The 24,097-nt window shown below is 37.4% G+C and overlaps 1 protein-coding gene across 2 annotated transcripts in view; it reads right to left on the bottom strand.

Annotated features, from left to right (window-relative positions):
- Positions 1-10,894: 10,894 nt before the first annotated feature.
- LOC121729059 (adenylate cyclase type 3) overlaps positions 10,895-24,097 on the bottom strand; it is a 37,326-nt gene continuing 24,123 nt past the window's right edge. For both annotated transcript variants that reach the window (XM_042117450.1, XM_042117457.1), the window contains exons 13-21: positions 23,974-24,081; positions 21,647-21,858; positions 20,245-20,320; positions 19,501-19,723; positions 18,647-18,729; positions 18,279-18,380; positions 16,878-17,126; positions 13,006-13,158; positions 10,895-11,054 (exon numbers count right to left, since the gene is read on the bottom strand). In XM_042117450.1, coding sequence (XP_041973384.1) covers positions 10,959-11,054; positions 13,006-13,158; positions 16,878-17,126; positions 18,279-18,380; positions 18,647-18,729; positions 19,501-19,723; positions 20,245-20,320; positions 21,647-21,858; positions 23,974-24,081 — 1,302 coding nt within the window. In that variant the 3' untranslated portion in view covers positions 10,895-10,958. The remainder of the gene's footprint in view (positions 11,055-13,005; positions 13,159-16,877; positions 17,127-18,278; positions 18,381-18,646; positions 18,730-19,500; positions 19,724-20,244; positions 20,321-21,646; positions 21,859-23,973; positions 24,082-24,097) is intronic.

Here is a 24,097-nt window from a genome sequence, read left to right as displayed (position 1 = left end):
GCGGTGCGGTTAAATAGTGGCCTCAATAAGCTCCCCGCCCGCCCCTCTCGCCCACGGCGCACACTTCTGCCGACACCCTTTGCACTCATCAGCTGTGAATCACCTGCATCTCCTGGAGGTTCCTCGCCGGCTGAGATGGAAGGCTTATGCACAAAACACAACACTGTCATTAATATTTCGTCACGTGTGAACAATAGATGAATTGTTTTATATATAGGTTTGATTGTCATATTAAATAACACACGGTATAAAAATTTGTTTTTTTTTGACACTAAGAAAAATGTGTGCCTGCAAGTTGCAACTTAATATAATAATCCTTAGATATCTCTAAAAAAATAATAATAATTACCCGGTATGTCTGTGTATCTTCATGTTCATCATAAATAATAATTATATTAATTTTCACGATAAACTCGCATAAATGGTTAACATTATTTTTCATTTATCGTCAGCTAATTTAAAAAAAAAATTAAATCTAAAGTAGTCAATACTTTAAACGGGGTGCCAAAAGAACAAGATATATAATTACATTTAAGGTCGAATTTCGACCATTGGGCGATCTCTAGTATTTATTAATTCCTTTTGATAGTTAATACTTTTAAAGAGTTCCGTTGTTTTCATTTGTGGTGGCATAAATATTAGTACCTGGATGACCGAGCTTTGCTCGGTATAGCAAACACTCATTGACTCCGTGTTACTTAACAACGCCATCTGCTGGAATAGCTTTAGCTGTTGTTGTGTCGTTAAAGCAATTAGTTGCTCACGAAATAGTTTTATTATTCGCCAATAGATGTCAGGAACAGGAACAGTTATATTTTTCAGTTAATCGATTATCGATAAAACATGAATAAAAATACATTTTCTAGTAATAATTCCTAGCTAGATCGATTTATCGCCCCCGAAGCCCCCTATATACTAAATTTCATGAAAATCGTTGGAGCCGATATATATATATATATATATATATATATATATATATATATATATATATATATATATATATATATATATATATATATATATATATATATATATATATATATATATATATATATATCATACTGACACAACTATATTTTAATACATCCCACCAAAAACATTTCTTGTATAATGTAGCCGAGACGACCACATAAGGTTTACCCTGTGAAAAAGATATAATGAGATCTCAATATGTAGAGCCAAGATTCTGAATCTGCACGGCCTAACTCTACTGACCCTAACTTCAACAAATTCTACATACCAGTAAATATGTACGGCTTCGCTACCGTCGATGTAGTTAGTAACGAAACAGCCGAGCCATACATATTTACTGATATGTAGAAATTGTTAAAGTTAGGGTCAGAAGAGTTAGGTCGTGTAGATTCAGAAGCTTGGCTCTACATGGGATCTCATATCTTTTTTACAAAGTAAAACGATTTCATATAGGTATTGTAAGTAGGTACTTATTTAAAGGTTTTTAGTTACTTTGTGCAGCACCGTGTAAACGTTTTGACGTGGGAGAGCCATGCTTCGGCACGAATGGGCCGACTCGACCGGAAAATACCACGTCCTCACAGAAAACCGGCGTGAAACAGCGCTTGCTTGAGTTTACCGGAGGCACAATCCCCTACCCTATTCCCTTCCCTACCCTCCCTTATTCCGTTCATTTTCCATCCCTACTCCCCTATTCCCTCTTAAAAGGCCGGCAACGCACCTGCAGCTCTCCTGATGCTGCGAGTGTCCATGGGCGACGGAAGTTGCTTTCCATCAGGTGACCCGTTTGCTCGTTTGCCCCCTTATTTCATAAAAAAAAAACTCTTATAATATCCTATTTCATAAAATTGGTAAAAGTCTTGTATAAACCTCTACACCTCCCCCTTTTAGGGGATGGGGGGCAAAAGTTATAGGCTTATGATTTTGTTGGTTATATACTTTTTTAGGGGATGGGTGCGAAAGTTATAAGTTTATGATTTCATTGGTTGTATACTAAACTTAGATTACACACCAAATTTCAGCTTTCTAGCACTTCAGGAAGTATCCAAAACATTTTGATGATCATCAGTGTGTCAGTGTATGAGTGTGTCAGTGACGAAATCGGCGTATTAGATTTATTCAATTGAGACTTTGTATGTTTAATTAGTCTAAGAATAGACATTAGGCATCATATACTGAGAATATGAACTATCTGGTACATCGGAAACCAACTCTATGAGGGTTCAAAAATTGAAACCGACTTCCAAAGCAAAAACAATATTATTAAAATGATTTAAAAAGCTACGAATAATAAAAACTAATGAAACACAACTCCCATACTATTACCGTTTTAAATTTGGTTCCTTTTAGCCTGGTACCGCTCAAGGCCACCTAAATATTGCAAATGTATTGAAATGTATACCTAAGGTACACTTTTTTGACAAGTATTGTGGAGCATGTTTTTTGACGGAGTTACTTTTCCTTAGTTTTTATTATTCGTAGCTAAAAAGTATGAAATAATTATTTTTCTGCATTAGTACCTTTTTCAAAATTTGACTAAACCTCAACTAACTTTGTACTAAATATTCATTCGTTTGAAGTCGGTACCAGCCCAGAACTGAGATACTTGAACTTCGCCGGTTCTATGTCAAGTATCTCTCAAAGCAAAAACAATATTATTATATTGTTTTGGCTTTGGAAGTTGGTTTCAATTTTTTGTAAAAAATATAATAATATTACTCTTTTTAGTTATCTACAGGACCACGAAGCTTTATGGGTAGATGACCACTACGAAAGTTAATGCTTGCAGTTATCTAAGCGATGCTAAAATTTCTGAACTTTTGTCTTTAAAGGTTCAGGGGTTCTGATCGCGCCTTTGGATCCAGAGCCACCTTCGTATAAAAAAATTCTTATTTGTAATATAATATTATGTTTGCGTTACTAGCTTATATTATTTACACTATACATAACTTAAATATCATATTGTGTGTTTTAATAAATTTCAAGGGTTTCTCTCGATTGCTCATTAGATCCCAACATCTGTTTCGATGCAAAATATTATGAAAAGTACCAATCATTATTGTCATAATGGTGGTGTAATTATGGTTGTGATGATGATAATTAATCAAGTTGATATATTGGCTTATGCTTTCGCCCGTAAGGGCTACTGGCGCCTGTGTGCAAAAAAAAAATATACAGACAAACATGTTTATATTATGTTCCTTCTTTTAGGAAGTCGGTTAAAAAACGACGAAACACTTCGAAAAAAGGCAGGTATGTGCCTTTGCGTTTCGCTTGGCTCGTCTCGGCGGGCGCACTACCGTGCCGCACGTTCTTATTTAAGCCTTACTTAATTTTAGTATTCAGACGGTTTCGCACCATGAGACAGACGTGATTATCAATAGTTTTTCTAGCGGGCAAAGCCGTAAACAAGCTAAATGATAATAATCGAGGCACGATCTAGATTCTAGTCGCCTAGCCTGCTATGAATCTTGCTATTTGTATTATTTTATCTTTAGATATAAATAATGTTTCTGTATTAAGGATAACCCCTCCTTAGCGGCTGGACTGAAATGAAGGTTTTTTTAGTTTACATTTAGGTGCTGCCCCAGATGGTTTAGATACACAATAGTAATATTCTTAAATGAACTAAAAAGTATTAAATAATTCTTAATCTGTACTCAGTATTTCTGTTCCCAATCTTCATTATTTTGAAGTCGGTACCAGCTAACCTAATCGCCAGGTCTATGACGACATATACAAGTAAATGCAACTTAAAGGACTGGGTACAGACTTAAAAATTGTGAAGATTGAAAACAGAAATACTGAGTGAAGAATAAAAATTATTTACTTAATACTTTTTATTTCATTTAAGAATATTACCATAATCAAAGCGCACGGATGTGCGCAGGCCAAGTTCCAGCAGGCCGCGAGCACTATTTAGTATTTACACGAACCGTTTCGACGTACTTTTGACCCCTCTGTAGCTCAGTGTCTATTCCGAGTGCAAACATAAAATTAAACCTACGTCATAATATACTAATACTTAAGCAGTATACCCAATTTCATAGGTTTCATATATTTCATCATAGCTTTGGTAGATCCTGAAATATGTCCCTGTATGCATGGTGTAGTGATGATGATGATGATTAATGTAATCAGCATAGTAATTTATGCTATTGGTTCTTTAAACAACACCGAAACTCTCAAACATAAGGAATCAGGAGTTCTGCAGTTCAGCACCGTGGTATACCATGATACAAAATCTTACTTTTTGATAGCATAATATGATCAAAATACATTACATAAAACCAAAATAACCATATGTTCCCGTTTGAATTTCAAGGAGTCCCCTGGATTCCTCATGGTTTCTATCATCAGACTAAAATTTTGTGAACATGGTACCAACAAGGAACAATACCCTGTACAACAAAAGAAAAATTTTGAAAGTCGGTTCACAAACGGCGGATTAATCGTTGAATAAACATAAAAAAGAACCACAGCCGAATATAATATATAACCTCCTCCTTTTTGGAAGTCGGTTAAAAATCAGCCAAATTCAGAAATGTCATGCAGGACAACGTCCGTCGGGTCCGCTAGTTTTACTATAAATTTTGCCACTGTAGTGTGGTTTGGACTGCGGTTGCAAACTGGCTAGACCTCAATGCTCTAATTATATGAGAACATAAATAATATTATACCGATGTCCCTTCATATTGTGTAACTGATATCGTGGCTTTAATAATTTGCTGTATTTCACTAGATATGTGGCCTGAAACTTCGATCGCGTGTAAAACGTACTTTTTTCCGCGATAAAAAATTATAAGCAACATTTTTATTAACTATTTCTTGTCCCCCTAACGGTGGCAGTGCTTGTATATGCAACATTGGGCTGGGGTTGGTAATGCTAAGGAACGCAACAGACAGACAGACAAAAAGACAGACTTTCGCATTTCTACTTAATACTAGTTGGTATAAAACTGTAGGATAAACCTTAACCTTTTGTATGGGACCAACTTTCGTACTCGAGAGAAAATATCTACTATTTCATACATATTTCGGTCACAGCTGATCGATACTTTTGTATAGAACAGCTGACTTTTTATTTCGGGTACGAAAGTTGGTCCCATAGAAAAGGTTGTTCATACACATAGGTAGGTTCATCTTACAAACCAGTACTTAAAAGTCAGCCGGTATTTTAGCGGATTTTAAAAATGTTTGTTACCCCTTGAAACGAGGAAAGAGGAACATATGTTTCTCTTAACCTGGTATAGCCGTTCCTCTTTCCCAGCTTGCCATTTTAAAGTTTATGTTTTTATTGACCTCGAAAAAGCACTAAAAACACATACTAGAAACAATAAAATACGTAGAAAATAAAGATTAAACGTAATAATTACACTTTCCTTAGCAATCAACCGCAAAACTGATGTTTTTAATATTTTAATAACACAAACAAGGAACACTGTCTGACTTGGCTTTTTTAGTTTGAAAACAGTACTACTTTTTTCGTGCCGTGTTGGCTCAGAAGTATTTTTAATGCTATTCAAAGTTCATCACTAGAAAATTTGTTTGAAATTGGAAAAACTCACCTTTCTCTACTATTTGCAATGCAGATTTGTCTTAAACTGACATTATTCTTTTCTTATTTAAATTATTATCTATCGTGGTCGTTGATTGACGCTCACGAGCTAATAAAATAAGAAGCAAGATTTATTTGCAATAAAAATTAGGTTTTTAATTAATACCTACTGGTAAATAATATTAGTAATTTAAAAAATTAAATAACAAAAATAGTTAAATGATATTAGTAATCAATTTTCAAATTATAGAAATGATGAAAAACATTTTAAAAATGTCAATTTTCAAATCTGGGGACATGGCAGTGCCCCCCCCCCCCCGCCAAGTCGAGCGCGAAGCAAACATACCATCCTTTTCAGAAACCATTTCGCCGCATTTTCAGACCCTTATATGAGAACCTCTGGATAAGACCAGAACGCAGAAATTTTGGTCATCCAGTAAGGTATAAGGTCACATACATAAAATCTAAAATTTAAAGTCTCGTTTAGTTCCGAAGTTAAGCGAAAGCAAAGTTTCACATTTATGACACAGTACACACTGACTCACTCACTCATGATCATCAAAATAGAACTAGAACTTCCATAAACACAGAGAGCTGAAATTTGGTACAGAGTTAGGGTTTAATGGCCACATAAAGGAAAAACTATAAAAATCCGCCAAGTCCAAGTTGAACTCGCGCATGAAGGGTTCCGTACCGTTATAGAGCGTAAGTATGAAAAAAATGTGTTTTTTGTATCGGAGCCCCCCTAATTATTTATTTTATTATTAAATATGAAATTACACGTATAGTAATGGTATTTTTTTTTAAATTTAAAATGTCTATATGTTAGATTACGAGCCAAAAAGGCCAAAAAATCACGTTTGTTGTATGGGAGCCCCCTTAAAATACAAACTTTATTTTGGTTTTAGTATTAATTTGTTGTTATAGCGGCACCAGAAATACACAAGCTGTAAAATTTTCAGAAGTCTAGCTATTTTTTATTTATTAATTTATTTAATTCAGGCATCTTGGCCCATATTATAAATACCTTATAGAGTAACATACATACAATTATACTAAAAACTAACACTAACACTAAAACACTAAACACGTATTGTCTGCGACGTGGGGCGCGATGTGTTTGGAAGTCGTCCTCGGAACCTCCTGTAGACGACTCCAATCGGCCAGAACTCCTCCTTCTCGAAGGTCGGTAGATGGTGCGTCGGGACTCTCACCACAAAGGAGCTAAAATTCACTTTGTGGCGGGACTCCAAGCGCTCGACCCTCAAGACGCTATAGCGGTTCATGATATACAGCCTGGAGACAGACAGACAGACGGACCAGACATCGAAGTATCAGTAATAGGGTCCCATTTTTAGAACCCTAAATATTAATTAATGATAATATCTATCGTAGATAACATTTTAAACTTTCGCGTTGCATTATAATTAAACTTTTTAATCGGGACTTAACGCGACTTATTTAAGTAGTAATGCTACTACGAGTACATACTTTTTCCGCTAGGTATATTAACTTTATGGTCCTAGCACAAAAACATTTTTTGTTAAATTTTGAATGCAGAAATTATTATTAATAATATTTTATCAATATCTAATATATTATATATTAATATAAATAGATAAATTTCATAATTAAATATGTATATTTTTTGTGAGTTAGGACACTATTACACACGCTTTACAGCGTCCGTTATATTTTGGCTACGACGAACTGGTACAGCTCCAGTTATGTCAATTTCTCAAATAATGTACAGAGCCAGAGTACTGCTGTATCAAATATTTTCTTTCGTTACGCTGCTATGCGGCGACATGCGTGCGTCACACGCGTCGGCGGTCGAGCTGTGTCTCTACGATGCGCTACGACACGCTACGGCGTGCTACGTCGTGCTACGCAGGAAACGGGAACCATAAAAACAAAATATTATTATAAAATATATACAGAAATTTGTATGGGTTCAAAATAACAAGTTACACTTTATTGATATTGCTTTATTTGTTTATAATATAGTAAGTATAATCTATAGCTGTAAAAGGTAAATCTTTGATTATTCGATCTAGAGTTTGTATAAAATTATATACTAACAGATCACAGGAAGTTATCTCGTAACTAGTAAATAAAGTAGTAAATAAACAAACGAACCTAAGAAGACTTAAAATATTAGTAACAGTAAATTGTATAAAGATCAATAAATAGAATATTCAATATGTAAGATATCGTCTAATCCGTTGCGACCAATTTTTTTCTGAATGAAAACCGCTCCGAAACATTAATCGTAAAATTGTTACGTTTATCGTATAAATGCATGAAATAACCTACTTAAAGCAAAAAAAATATGATAAAGTTTTATTCAGAAAAAAGAGATCGAATGATAGTTTTTGAAAATTTAAGCACGTGAGAAACTCTAATAGACGTACAACATCCCAACGTGTCTACTCCGCCAATATCGCTACGTCCTACTTAATCACACTTAGGCTAATCATTCTAGGCGACTCGAAGCACAAATTTATGTACCTACCGTAAGTCTAAAACTATTATTATCGATTCATATTATTAACTACGTACACAGCATGCTATTATTGTTAAGCGACACAAAAGAACTATTCGCTATACGCCTAAGATGAATATCACATTATTGCTACTTATTACACGGAGATGTGGCAACACAAATACTATTTTTATCTGAATTTATATTGTATACTGTCATGTATTGAGCTCGCTCATGAACTCAATGGGAACAGGTGCCTTCTTATTTTCTGCGTGTTTTTTGTATTGATTTTTTTTATATTATACGTATTTTATTGCGTAAATTTTTATCATGACGTGTTTCTCAGCTGAGGCTAACATTAATATATTAATTTTTAAATTATAATTTACTACAAACCTTAAGACACATGCATACAGCAACTTTGGTAAAATAAAAGATAACGATTAAATGGAACTTGCAGGTCTTTGAACTAACCAATACATTCGAAATAAATATAATTTTGCTATCATGCAGGAAATCAGTAATTTAATGTGTTGTATTATTTTTTACGATACTAAAAGCAGAACTATTTCTAAATATCATTCGTACGTAGAGTTTCGATTACATTAGATTTGTCTGTTTATATTTTATGGCTACGAGTAATTTCGTTTTATTGAAACTTATAAATAAAATAATATTATTACATGATATGTTCTGTATTGAAGAATCAATGACAAACTTTTAGACTTCCTCGAGTATGTAGTCCGTTCGACTATTATTATTATTTTATAAACATAATATTATTTTAGAATACCTAATATAAAATCTGTTGATCTTTATTTGTATGTTACGTTAATTTCTAGAAGATTATGTTATTATCTTATTATATTTTGCTTTTCTATAGCAGATACGGTAGTACTGACGTAATATTTCATTGAAAATAACACACCTATAACCAATGAGTTTGTTAGTAACATACAATATCATTGCCTATAACATTTTGTGCAGAAGCACCATTGCAATTATTTTTCTTGCTAAACCATCAGATATATAGTGGTAGATTTACACGGGTCGATTTTAGCCGTGCGGCAAGTCACTAGTCGAATCGCCTGTCCAAGCCGGATCGCCACCCCATTTACACAGTTGTACAAAAATCGCTTGTGACTACTTTCTGCGTGAAAATGTTGCGTAAAATAGTTGCATTGCGTAGGGGCATTGAAATCGTTCGATAATACAAAATAAGGATAAATAATTGACCAATTAAAAATGAAGGTACTGTATTACATTTTTAGTGCAAATAAATAAATGAATTGAATGAAATGAATTGAATTGAAGAAAAAGGTACAAAGGTAAGGCTACAGTGCAGCCAAACTATGTATTCGCAGCAAGCGATCGCTCGCGACTGAGCGTTTCCACGGTCGATTTTAGTCACCAGCCGCATGCGGCCAATGGCCGCGCGGCAAAAGTCGGTTGGCAGTCTACTTTTGGGGCATGCGGCTCGAGCCGCATGATGCGGCGTAGCCGAATTGCCATTTAGACAGTCGATTTTCACCGTGCGGCGTTAAAGCTCCTGCCAAAATCACCCGTGTAAACCCCGCAATAGGTAAGTCGTATTCACAATTAACATATTACATAGTGTAGTCTTTTCTTACACCTAATATTATGTATGTTATAATATATATAAATATATATTACGATATTAGCTGACGACATCATTTTTAAAAGTAAATAGTTATTTTTTATTAAAAATACTGTGTAATTAGAAGTTTTAACCGCTAAATACATATTTTAATATTATTATTAGTATAGTCTCATTTACAACCAATTATTATCATTAGAAATGTCAAGTATTTTTAAATAATATTGTTGTTATATTTATGGTTGTACGTTTGACGCCTATTTTATCTTTTAAACGATGTAGACAAAAATTACGCAAGATACATATTAATATTATGTTACACAAAATATATTTTAAATAGCGACAATCTAATAAGCAATAGGTGTCCCGTGTCTATGAGATGCAAAATATTTTGAAAAGGAAAAACAGTTTTAAGTAACAAACCTATTACCTGAGAAAACTCTAAAATCATCTTCTCTAGATAATGTTATACTTACAACGTCTAAGCATTTATGATAATTATTGCAGTGAAATGTTTATCAAAAACTGTTTTTTTGGCTCATGAAAACAACGTAATACTAACGATAGAAAAATGAACCATTCGGCGAGTAACTATATTAATTAATATTATGGTTTATTGCCGATCATTTGTTTTTAAATAGACAATAAATTATTATCCAAGGAATATCTGCTTATAATGACGGAAGTGCCCGTAACATGAAAAGTCATCATATTTAAAAAAATTGTCCGGCAGTTGTTAATAATAAAAATAATAATTGCTGCACTTCTCAAGGGTTTAGATTTTAGACTTTAGAAGGCTTTAGAAGACTTTACTATTATAATATCCTTAGCAGCGTCCATATAAATATTTTAAGAACCTTTTAGTTTACAAGGACACTATACTTAATATATTTTAATGAATGAAATCGCGTTACTGCTCTGAAATATGACTCTAATAATAATATTACAGTCATATTTCAGAGCAGAACCGCGATTCTTTTACATATTTTGATGCATCATTAGCTCAATTAGAACAGCTTCGTTCCTTGTTAAATTAAGTTCCTATCAAACAAATCCAACGCTATTATACGTTTATTTGACATTTCACGAGAATACTATTTTTAAATATATTTTAAGTACGAAGAAACGGAGTGGATTGAATAAGTAAAATAATTATTATTAATACGCTTTGTATAGTACTCTAATTTTCTCTTTACAGCTTTTTTTTAATTATTTTAAAAACAAACACTTAGGATTGCATTCACACACCTCTTTTTTTAATTTGGTTTAAAAATAAAGTATTGGGTAAATAAATCAACTAAGTACATAGTCTACAAGGGTTAATACTAAGGTAGCAGTGGATGCGACGCATCCGCCGCCGGTGCGTCGCCAGTCGTCCCTAGAGCCTGCTCGCCAGGTGCCATGTCGATATTGACGTCGTTCTGAAACAAATATCTCAGTATCATTTAACTAATCCATTTCTATTTCCAATATAGACTACGGTTACACGGTCAGTCTGGCATCAGTTCAGTCCATCAGTCTGAACTCTGAGACTATGACACCATAATGATGGCTGAAAAGTACATACTCAATAAAAAAGTTCTCAGCCCGTCAACCAAACGGTTACACGATCATTCTCCCGTCAGTCTTGATCAGACTGATCACTGATGGATTGAAGTGATGCCAGAGAGACGTGTAACTTAAGACTAAGTAGAGTTATTTTAGTCTGGAAGATTTTAACAAGGATCCTCAAACTATTTAGATTAAGAAACAACTTTCATTGCGAAGGAAACATCTATCGGTGACATGCGGCTTTACCATATTGGCCTACGATGGTCCAATTGTCCAATGGTCGGGTTTTGAAGGTTTGAAGTTTGAAATTCTACTTGCCACCAGGTGCCGCTATGCAGCCTTAGGGTCTATCGTGTGACGTGTCAAATAGGTATTATATCGTAACACATGACAGCTATATTGTGACATATGACAGCAGTTTGATACGAAAGACCCTAAGGAATTTCAAATACCCTCATTCAAGAGAGTGCCGTAATATTCATTTATGATCGCCCGTGATCGACGTCCAGCTTGCACAGCTTGTGATGTGATCAGTCAATTATGTCGATAATTGACTGATCACATCACAAGCTGTCGAGCTTCGCAGTTCGCATTCAGTATTTAAGGAGAGTGGCATTAATATATGCAATCGGCAAAACAATGTTCCTCAATAGATGTATATAAAATAAAGTCCTTTTCTCAAGACGCTCAATAAGCATTGATGTTGATATAGCAGGTGGTAGTAGCACCGGGACGGGCTGCCCGCCAGGGCGACGGCGGCATGTCGGCCTGTCCGGGTAGACTGTCCCGGCCACTACTATTCTTTCTTCTCTTCACCCATTTTATTCTCCTTTCTTCATATTTTCTTCCTAAATCGAATGCCGTAAAATGCCGTAACTTATTCATTAGATCTAACTTAGCATCAAAATATAATTATTGAAAATTACTTCTTCCCAATTTTTGCTTATTTTTATTAATTTTCTTAATCGAAAATGTCTTTACTTTTTTAAAGACAAACATTAAATACTTACCAATTGTTACATGTACGACATTAATAAAACTAAGCAAGGTAACGCAATCAAACGCTTCGCCGAGCAACGCTAGCTCACTACTTAATAATATAATGAGCGGTACTTAACATCAATTACGTCGGTATTTAAAAGTAACAAAACACTCATATGAGACTTATTAATCGATGTAGAAATTCGTCTACGCGCGAAAATCGAAAAAATTTCCGGTTCACAAAATTATCTTGTCTCGGAGAATACAAGTGTTTCTTTACATCCGCTAAACTTGGTTCATTGGCTCAGGCGTCAAGACGCAACAAACAGATAGATAATCTATCAGATTGTCTGCTGTGACATTTATACCTAATATTAGCATTTAGCATCAATTATGTAAACAATATATCTATAATTATTATGACACGCATAAAACAGCCTGATGAATAGGTGCCGAGAGCATTGTTAAGATATTCTGTATATTGATTTACAGCTTTTGACGGTCAGTATAAAATATTACATAATACTAGCTGACCCGGCAAACGTTGTTTTGCCATATAAATTATTTCTAGTATCAACATAAAAAGTTGATAATAATTATAACCTGTTCTTAGGCCTAACGAATGTACTACATACAACATTTCATTAAAATCAGTTGAGCCGTTTTGGAGGAGTTCGCGCACAAGCACTGTGACATGAGAATTTTATATTATATTATATTAGACAGTATTTAATAAGTACACGGTACTTATAATATCACGTATAATACAAAACAAAATGAGCCGGCTCTACTAGTAGAAAACATAAAAAATAAAAAAATAGAAAAGAATCAAGAACTAACCGATCCCGTGTCGGCGAAGTGCGGCGCGCCGTCGTCGTGGCGGCCCTGCAGGTAGTACGTCATCAGCTGGCCCTTGCCCTTCACCGCCACCAGCCCGCGCTGCTCGAAGTAGTACCCGAACTGCTCCAAGATGTGACACGTCTCCTCTGTCACCTAAACAAAGGTAAGATTCGTAAAATTTTGAGGCTTCTTCACACACAATCTACAGAAGTACAGAACCAAAGCTCCAGAATCTAGGTACAGCATGAGTTTTGAAATTGATTATAAAAATTAAAAATCTACGGGATTTGACACTTGAAAGCATCCTAATAAAAGGTCAGTATTCACCCTTCGTTTTCACTTTTTGAACCTGGTCACTGGATAACTTGCATTCAATTAGTTAATTGAATGCAAATCATCCAGTGACCATCAGTCAGTCAAATCCCATAATATCGTTTTGATTTATGCTGCTGCCGTCTAAATAGTTATTTAGACAGCAGCAGCAGAAATCAAAACGATATTATGGGATTTGACACAAGGCATCGCAAACGCCTTCACTTGTGGAACCTGGTTACTAACCTGGATAACTTGCATTCAATTAACTATTTAGACCAATGAGTTTCTAAAATACTAGAGTAGCAATGTCTTACAAAAGATTCTCAGAAATGCGTAACCACTTTTTTGTTCAAAAGACAATGTCAAGTCATATATTCGTTATGTCATTATGTATGTGAGATATGCCTGCAGGCATCTTCGAAGTGGCAACGCGTTGCTACCGTAAACTTCCAATCTAGTTACGTTAGTAACATAGAATATCATTGATTTAGACAGCAGCGGCAGAAATCAAAACAATATTATGGTGTTTGACATCGCAAACGCCTATGTCACATAGCGACGCGTTACGTTTTCTATACATTTTGATCTCAAAGTACATCAACACCGATGTTTGTTGTTATCAAAATTTTCGAATGCATTCTCAGTGGAATATTTTATAGAGAACAAAAGTTAAAGTAAATAATATATTAAGGAAAAAGAAAAGTAACATTTCTACTTGTCGTAACTTATTAAAACCAATTACCATCTAATTACACGTAAAACATTAATTAATTAGACGCGCTACATTCTCAGGCGGTGACGCACATGGCTCTCTTACAAAAGACCACAAATAGCTATTTCTTTCTAAGTAATCACAATGCAATATGCCTATCGAACATATGAGCAGATTTACTCAATAGTAATAAATCACTGTAAAGGTGGCTTTCTGATCTTTGCCTCGAGCGACGGCGACCGACAAAAATCAAATAAAATGCCACTCTAGGCCTAGGCTATAGGTTTCATTTTGTTCTGAGCAACTACAAAGCAGATCGCGGCATCGGTCACCAGACCAGTGCCGTAAATAGGGCGGTGCCACCGATGCCCAGGCGCAGGGCGTAGACTCTGGGGGGCGCAAGAATAGCCAATAGGCAACTATTATTTTTTTGAATTGCTTCCGATAAAGTACTTACTTCGCTGCGCCCCAGAGATGTTTGCCAATGTAGAAAAAAAATATCCGCAGCCGAACATATAACCTTCTCCTTTTTGGAAGTTGGTTAAAAAACAAAGGTGCAGTTATATAAGCTCGCACAGGGCGCAAGAAAGGCTATTTACGGCACTGCACCAGACTAATGTCGGTAGAAAATGAAACCTATATAGTCTGATCAGCGGTCGTCACACTTTACTGGCCAAGGGCCACACATGATAAAGTGCCAGCACCGGGCCGCAGAGTATGTGAAGGGCGCTTCAAGAGCAGTTCCACACTAATGTCTTTTTACACCTACCGAGTAAAGTGGTGAGATCGCAAAAGATCTGCCGCAAAGATCGGAAAGCCACCTTAAGTGCGAATTGCAAATAAATATTCGTTACTCAGTTATCCGTACCAACTTTTTCTAAGTAATGTTCTTATGAAATTTAAAATATTGTCTAACCTAGCTTACACAATAATTTAATTATTTACATAGTATGCTCATAATATTGATAAATGATTACATTCATGAAATGTTATTTACTGAGATTGTACACAAACAAAACACACCTGATTAAATAGTCAAAAGCTAATTAAAATACATAAAACAAAATTTTACAAATCCTTATTGTTTGCCTACTGCTATCTGTCTGCTATCTTGACACATTTTATAAATGTAAAAAGAAGTAGCTGGAGGTATGCAGCAAGAGTCAAGACCATCCAAACGAAGATGGGGAGCGTAATGAGTTATGATCATACTAGCTGTAGCCCGCGACTTCGTCCGCGTTAGCATAGTAGATCACATCCCAAGTATTATTTATTGTACAAAAATATTCAATGTACAGAATTGACTTTCCTACGATTTTATTATATGTAGATGTTCCGCGCGGCTTTACTTGCGTAATTTAGGAATTTCACGCAACCGTTAATTTTTCCGCAAAAATAGCCTTTGTCCCTTCACGTGGTCTATTCTTCATGTTTGCCAAATAACATAAAAATTGCTCCAGTAGTTCTTAAGATAATAAGCAATTTCAAATAATTTCCCTCCGTTTTTTTCCACATTTTCCTCTATTTCTTTGCTTTTATTAGTCTTAGCGTGATAAAATATAGCCTTCCTCGAGAAATGGGCTATCTAACACTGAAAAAATTTTTGAAATCGGACCAGTAGTTCCTGAGATTAGCGCATTCAAATAAGCCCTTTCATATAATTTCCCACGTATTTTCCACATTTTCCTCTATTTCTTAGCTCCTATTAGTCTTAGCGAGATAAAATATAGCCTATAGCCTTTCTCAATCAATGGGCTATCTAGCACTGAAAGAATTTTTCAAATCGGACCAGTAGTTCCTGACATTAGCGAGTTCAAATAAGCCCTTTCATATAATTTCCCCCGTTTTTTCCACATTTTCCTCTATTTCTTCGCTCCTATTAGTCTTAGCGTGATAAAATATAGCCTATAGCCTTCCTCGATCAATGGGCTATCGTACAGTAAAATATTTCAAATCGGACCAGTAGTTCCTGAGATTAGCGCGTTCAAAAAAACAAAAAATTTCAATGCTCTATTTTTTCCCTCTACGAGTATGTCTAGGCTCTATCAGCAATCAGCACTGACATATTTTGACTAAACATTATGAATGTTGCATCTATACAGGGTGTAACGAAACTAAGTGATAATACTTTAGAGTGCGAATGGGTCCCCTATACAGTACTTAAGTATACAGAATTCGCTGTGAAAGTAGTAGCTCTGAAATAGTAACTTTTTTTACTTTTGTATGGGGAAACTCGTGACGCTGGGGCGCTTGCTCATACAATCACTTTTTTTTTTATCGTTGCTACTTTTACAGTGAACTCTCTATAAGGAGTACACACTACATAACCTGAAGTATTACTCGTAGCGCTATATTTTGTAAGCGGGCCTCTAGACGATCAATTAATTATTGTATTGTGCAATATTATTGACCGTCTAGGGTTGATTTTGAACGTGCGCCTCTTTCAATCTTATTGTCAAATAATTTGTTCAAGTCCAATGTTAATGCACAATAAAATTGATCAGTTAGGGGCCCACTTACTGTCACGCTCAGAGTGGAACATTAATTACTTAAATGTAAGTAATTCAAAGTTTTGACTTAATTTATACATACATTATCTGTCAAACTCTTCATTAAATTGAAGGTTAATCATAATTAAATGTCTCTGAGTATGACGGTTACACTCTGTCCCCCTTACTAATAAACGTTGTATAAGCTTCGAATAGTTATACAGTGTTTTGTTCCTGTCACACAAGTGACATTTTTAATTGGATTGAAGAAGACAAAACACTGTATAACTATTCAAAGCTTATACAGCATTTATTAGTAAGGGGGTGTATATTTAAGTCTGTCCCCGTCAATGTACCTGTATGCATCCCGCCTTGCCAGTGCTCTCCATGCGCGAGGCGACGTTGACGGTGTTGCCCCATATGTCGTAGTGCGGCTTCATGGCGCCGATCACGCCGGCGGTGATGGGCCCGTGGTTGACGCCCATGCGCAGCACGAAGTGGTTGAACGACTGCTCGTTGATCGCCGCCAGAACGCGCTGCAGCTCCAGCGCGAACTCCACCAGCCGCGCCAGGTGCGCCCACCGCACCAGCGTGCCGTCCGATGGCTGGAAGTATAATATATTCTTAATTTTTTTTATGAAATAAGGCGGCAAACGAGCAAGCGGAACACATGATGGAAAGCAACTTCCGTCACCCACGGACACTCGCAGCTCAGAAGAGCTGCAGGTGCGTTGCCGGCCTTTTAAGAGGGAATAGGGTAATAGGGGAGGGTAGGGGAGGGTAGGGGAGGGTAGGGAAGGGAAAAGGGTAGGGGATTGGGCTTCCGGTAAACTCACTCACCCGGCGAAACACAGCGCAAGCGCTGTTTCACGCCGGTTTTCTGTGAGCCCGTGGTACTCCTCCGGTCTAGCCGGCCCATTCGTGCCGAAGCATGGCTCTCCCACGTATAAAATCTTATACGGTCAATTTGGCATGACGATCTCTTGAATAATCTTCGAAGAATTAGATTTATTAGACAAAGTACACATTGCGAATGAGTCAAAAATTTTCGACCGCCGCCGTTAATGCAAGAGCTTTCTGCAGTGCGGTTACAGAATATAAAATCCTTACTTATAAGTTATACTATAAATACAATCTATGAGCTGTCTGCTAACTCGTCACGTTTAAACGGCTGAACCGATTTAGATGGAATTTGGTATGGGGATATTTTGAGAGACGGGACATAGGATAGTTTTTGTAGCGAAAAAATTTGTGTTTACCGCGCTATAGAAGAAACAGCGCAACTGATTTGCGGGCGTGATGTAGTCTATGAATAATATTTTTTTCTTAAAATTACTAAAATATTTTCAATCACGTTGGATGCGGAAAGCGTAGTTTCATTATAGTTACGTCGTCAGACACAAAAGCGATATAAAATATTTTTTTATCGATTCGTTTAATTTATTAACATATTCTTTAACATTTTACAAAAGGTCACAAATCAATGTCAAATTCCAGTCTGAATTGCTTTCTAAAGACAAAGCATCCTAATTCACCGGCGCCGCTGTTCCGAGTTCACGACTAGGCCTTAGCATTTTACACCGAAAATGTTATTTATAGGCAAAGGTCGTTCGCAGTAATAGGAATAAAATACTATATCGTTGCAAGCAGGTATACTTTGGTCCAATATTCAGTTTAGTGGAAAGAAATACCCGTGGAGTTTATAATAATAACTAATAAATATATTTTGTAAGTATTAATCATAGATGAGTAATTACCTGCATTTGTCGAGTGGGATTTAGGCCGGACGCAGCCATGTACGTGGAACTGATGGTTTTGATTTTTATGATGTCTTTACTGAACTTAGCGTCTTCCAGCAGCTGTGAAACGTAAACAAAGAGAATATACTGTCAGTCGTAAAGCTCCTCGCACGTGCGAGCGGAAAGTAATGGTACCGAGCGAAGTACACTTCGGCGAACTAAAAATATACGACGTGTTTATTTAGCAGTTAATACATTTGCATTGCGAAAATTAGACTTCACACGCCGTAAAAGCCGCGCTCCTACTCGAGATGTATTCGTAACGCAAACACTCGTATATCTTCGGCTGCACGCGGATTGCGGTCGAAACGAAAGCAGATACTCACGAGATCGAAGTCCGATATAACTTCATTGAGAAATCGTAAACATTCTAGGCCTTGGTTGTTGACCGTTTCTTCCGAATAGAACTCTGTAAATATAAAGCGAACCGGAATTAGAAAAGGCAGGAAATTAGCAATTAGTGGGCCCGCTACCTGCTGGCCGTCGATTTAGATAAATGTGAGGGCGAACTTGTAAGAAAGTTAAAAGATAAAGAGAGTCAAAACTGTTGATTAAGCTTATTATACGTTTTTAATAACGGCTCCTTAAGTTTTTACACTTAAATATAAATTATAGGTACCTAGTTTAACTAAATTACAATAATTAAGTATAATTATTCTAAGGTAATAGGTACTAATAAAATAAACTGGCTATTAGATACTATTAAGTAAGTAAGTGCATTTCTGCAAATTTCTATTTTTCTATTCTAAGTTCAATTGCACTTTCACGTCCTTATATAAATATATAAGGACATGAAAGTGCAATTGAACTATCCCGTAAAAGGACCCTTTTTCTACCCCATCCGACCCACCATCTTCCCTCTAGAAAATATCGTATGTAATATCAGAGAAGCTGATTCATGGCAGATGGCGGGCTAATTCGAATGGTCTATCAGAGAAGTTGATTTCTAGACAGATGGCGGGCCTAAGTAATTCGTTTGCGATAAGTTAAACCCATCCGGTCCGACCGATCACAGCTAACATTAAATTGACATAAGCCGACCAAATGACGTAGATCCGTCAACTGCCTAGGAATCAGTTTCCTCGATGATACAAATCCGATACGGTGGTTTCAATTTCTTCGATAAGTACCACAGATATAATATCTCTATGATAAGTACGTTGTACGTATGTATACCCACCCGTGAAGTTGGGCATGGAGGCGAAGAGCACGCCGACCTCGGCGTAGCTCTGGCTGTAGAGGTGTCGGTGTCGGTGGCGCGCGCCCATGAAGTGTGTGGCGACGTGCGGCGGCAGCACGTTGTGCACGAGCGCCTGGTTGCGCCGGCGCAGCTCCAGCGCCTGCTCCGCCTGCACGCGCATGCGCCCGCTGCGTGAGTGCGCCGCCCGCTCCAGACCAGAACTCTGCATTACAATAAGAAAATACGTGTGGCACCAGCTCTAGATTTATGTATAGGCAGTATAGGTCCTATGGCTTCCTGGGCGGGGCGGCAGCGTTCTGGGATGGCGGCACAGTTCGTACATAGGGGCGACAAAATTAAAGTGGCATGTACTCATAAAAAATATAAATACGGCCCTGTGTGGCACTCGGGGACTACGTATTTAAAACTTAATATGCAATTATAATTTGCATGCGTCTAGGCGCACACAAATACCGTGCTGCAGTCTGGAAACGCCGCAGCGCTGTGCCGGAGTGGGGTGTGTTAGGTTTTTTCAAATTTTTACACACAGATGTAAACCAATTTCGGTTCCGTGTGACAGCTCGAGATTGTTGCTCTATTCGCTAGGTATATGTATTAACTTTATGATACAGACTAGAAACACCTGTGATCTGTCACTTCATTATCAATCGCGGTTTGACAGGGAGTCAATGACCGCTACAGACAGAATTCCGCAATTTGAGAAGAGACAGTAGCTAAACTTACGTATCTGTCATAAATAAGCAGCGTGATGACGATGACGAGCAGCATTATGATGTGCCGCCGCGTGTGCAGCGTCGCTCTGAAAACAGACAATTATAATATAACATCTATGGACGCTTCACACCACGTCAGTCTGGTCCCGTGATAAGTACCTGAAGGACTTGTGTCCGTAACTCAAGTCCTTCAGGTACTTACCACGGGACCAGATAACGGAAATATATTTAATACTTTTATACTATACATATATTTAAGATTTTTATTATATTATACACATACTTAATACACATCCATGACCCAGCTGAACATTGAAAGCTTTTTGTTCCGTCGGCGGGATTCGAACCCGCGTACCCGGCTTGAGCTGCCACACACTCTTAAGAGGATACACCAGGGGCGAGAAAACTTGAAAATAGGTATTTAAAAATGTATTACTGTCTCACCAATCTCAAGTCTACCACCGCAGAGCGTGATAGAGACAATACGACAAAAGTTCTAATAAAACAGAAAATCTTCGATTTGTTGTCCGCTGATTTCTTCTCCAAAACTTAACCGATTTAAGTACTTTTTTCATTAAGAATTAAAGCAAGGCTTGGGCTGTGTTCCTATGTTTTATTTTTTTTGTATATTCTAGCCAGTTTTGTTTTCTGGGTGTTTAAACACAGAGGAAAATCTGGCCTGAAAATCGTTTTGGAGGAGTTCGCGCACAGACACTGTCACACGAGAATTTTATACATGTATGTTAGAATTCTAATATACTTACATAAAATTTAGTTTGTTATACAAGCAATAATGTTGGCAAATCCGTGCAAGGCTCCTCACCACCATGCAGGTTGAAAACCTCGACGCGCGTTTCGCCCCAACACCGGAGCATCCTCAGGATGTGGACTCTACGAACACTTGACGGACGTTGTTCGTAGAGTCCACATGCCTAAGCGTACACTCACCCATTCACTTAAAGGTTGAGGTTTATTTCGCGGAATATTGCTAAAAAAAATAACAAACTAAATTTTAAGCTATGGATTTCCACAAAGAAACGCCCGATTCTATTAACTATCTAATATCTTAAGAGTTACGATAACTCACGCTGATGCAAAATAATCGCGTACCGATCGGTATTGTTAATTATTATTGTCATTGCTGTAGAAATACTGGAGTGAAGAAATAAGGGCGACATTTCCCGTATAAAAATTACATAAAGCTATAATCACTTTATGCAGAGACGAATAAGTCTCTTCACCAAGTGCCAAGTGGGTTGATCCTTATACATAACCCATACACATCTACACAAAGTGATTACAGCTTTGTGTAATTTTTATACGGGAAATGTCACCCTTATGATTTCGTAACTCCAGTGTTTCCACAGCGATAACAACTAACAATATAGCGATAGGTTTAACTTCCTGCTTACATGACGTATAGGAGTTCCTCGTCGGCGTCGGCGGTGGCGTTGTAGGGCAGGCGGTAGGGGTCGCGGTCGAGCGTGTCGCGGGTGGTGAGCAGCGCGGGGTGCATGAGCGCCGGCACCGCGTGCGCCGCCGCCAACGCCGCCAGCAGCAGCAGCCGCCCCGCGCCCCCCACACCCCACACCCACAGCGCGCCGCACAGCGCCCCCGCGCCCACCTGAACACGACACTTCATTAGCCGCGCGGCGTACTGACCAAGCGAGCAGCCTCGCGAGGCTCGGGCCGCGGCACGCTCGGGCGAGGCACGTCTTAACCGATCGAGAATTTGCCTCACAAGGCAGCCTCGCGAGGCTGCTCGCTCAATCAGTACGCGGTTATTAGTGTCTCATATTAATAGGTAATATCATTACATGTCGGAGCAGGGCGCTATTAGCACGTACAGTAAATCCGACCAACATCCGACATGTTACACCCGTCAGAACTCAGAATATTGTCAGAAATATTGTCAAACTTCGAACAAAAATGTTTGCTTACTGTATAATATGCTGGTGCTGCCTCTAGCGTGAAAACGTTGCAGTAATAAGTCCTATTACGGTGCACGAGTCTTTGAGGTGATCGCTCAGAGAATCCGTTAGTATTTAAAAACATTATAGCATTGCTAAAGTGCATTAAATCTTATTTCAAAGCTAGATAAGGCTTAAAGCGTAAGAAATTGGAAGTAGTATAAGGTCAATCAACTATGTTGAATCACACTTCGACTGTCACAGCCCATCTGCTAAGTGCGCTGTAGAAAGTTTTTGACAAGTCATCAAGCAAAAAATATGCTATTGAGCAAGCGTTCAGCGTTTACTGTTATTTAAGTTTAACAATCTCGATTAGGCACTAAAAATATCGTTACATAACTAAGTTATATGTGGCCAATTTGCGATTGCGAATTTTTATGCAATTTTTTTAACCTATGCATTAATCAAGAACTCAAAATTTCAATAGATCGAATGGAGGCAACATGCATGTTGCATACATGCTATGAATATGATACATTGCATAGCCAATAAATTGTAAGTGTGTGCAACGGCCAAGAAAGTTACGGCCACCTTTGGTCGCTCCCAGATATATTCAATGATTACTTACTTAAGTAGTTATTTAATGAAGACTTTAGCAGAAAATCTATGGACTTTATGTTACAACCTAGTTACAACCTTCACTTAGTAACTCCTTAAGTAATCATAAAATGTCTTTGTGTGCGGTCGTTAGACCTACTTACGCTAGGTTTGTCAGTTTCATATGAGGAACGAACTCTCATGAATCGATTATCATGTAATCACAATATGATATTGAATTCATGGTTTATTTTAACTTGTTAAAGTAAGCTTTACAGACTCTAAGGCCCAATTTTAGCAACGTCTGTTAGTGTTAACAGCTTGTTAAATGTCATGTCTTCTCTTTCATTCATACGAAAAACGAAAGAGGTAACGTGATACTAAATCGAGCATTAACTGTAACAGTCATTGGTGAAATTGAGTCTTGAAGTAATTTCACCTCTGCCACGCAGGACCTCTATGTGTGTGACAAATAGATTGAAATTGAAAATCCGAGGTCAAGTAATCCCATAAGACCCACGCGCGACGTGTGCAGATCCGAAATTAAGTTAGTCCTAGATTAAACATCATGTCACCTCTATAGTTTCTAGAATGTATAACAGAGACGTAGATAATAGTAACGTTGATTTAAACCCAGTTTCGTTCAAGAACAACATACACGGTAGAATAGAGTAGTATAGCTGTGTCCACACTACGTACTTTCATCTTCAATCTCCGTCATCTTTTTTCATTCAACTTTCGTTTTGGCACATTAAATTGAATGCGTCAACGACCGCAACGCCAACATTGTCATTTTTGTTCAGTTACAGCGTCTGTCAGCTTATTGTAACATGTGCGACGAGAACATTTTACTGGGTGGAATATGTGCGGCTTATTTGGTCATAAGAAATTCCAGAAAAAAAGGAACAAAGCGAAGGTTTTGGATACGTTCAGAGGGCATGCGTCGTGGGCATGCCTCACGTTCGCTGTTGACTGCGCTATAACGCATGCCCTTACGAACAGAAAAAGGCACAGTGTGGACAAAGCTATACATTACTCCCGTACTTAATTTGCTTGTACTTAACTTACTATCAGAGAAGTTGATTAGTAGGCAGACTGCGAACCAACGTAACTTGGTCGCGTTATGTCAAACGACAGATCGCGATTCGCGACTAATATTGAATTGACATAAACCAACCAATTGTTGTAGGTCCGTCAACTGTCTGTGAATCAATTTCTTCGATGGTACATACGTGGTAGTAGTAGGAGGGATGGATGCACCGCAGAGCCCTGGTGGGGGAGTGCGCGTGACCTCGCACCTCGTCCGCCGCCAGCATTCTCTCGTAGCTTCCGCATATTATCTACACAACGTTATCA

Source organism: Aricia agestis, chromosome 1 (assembly GCF_905147365.1).
Source record: "Aricia agestis chromosome 1, ilAriAges1.1, whole genome shotgun sequence".
In the NCBI taxonomy this organism is placed as follows: domain Eukaryota; kingdom Metazoa; phylum Arthropoda; class Insecta; order Lepidoptera; family Lycaenidae; genus Aricia; species Aricia agestis.
The sequence above is the reverse complement of the archived record's forward strand: the minus strand, read 5'-3'. Positions and strand labels throughout refer to the sequence as shown.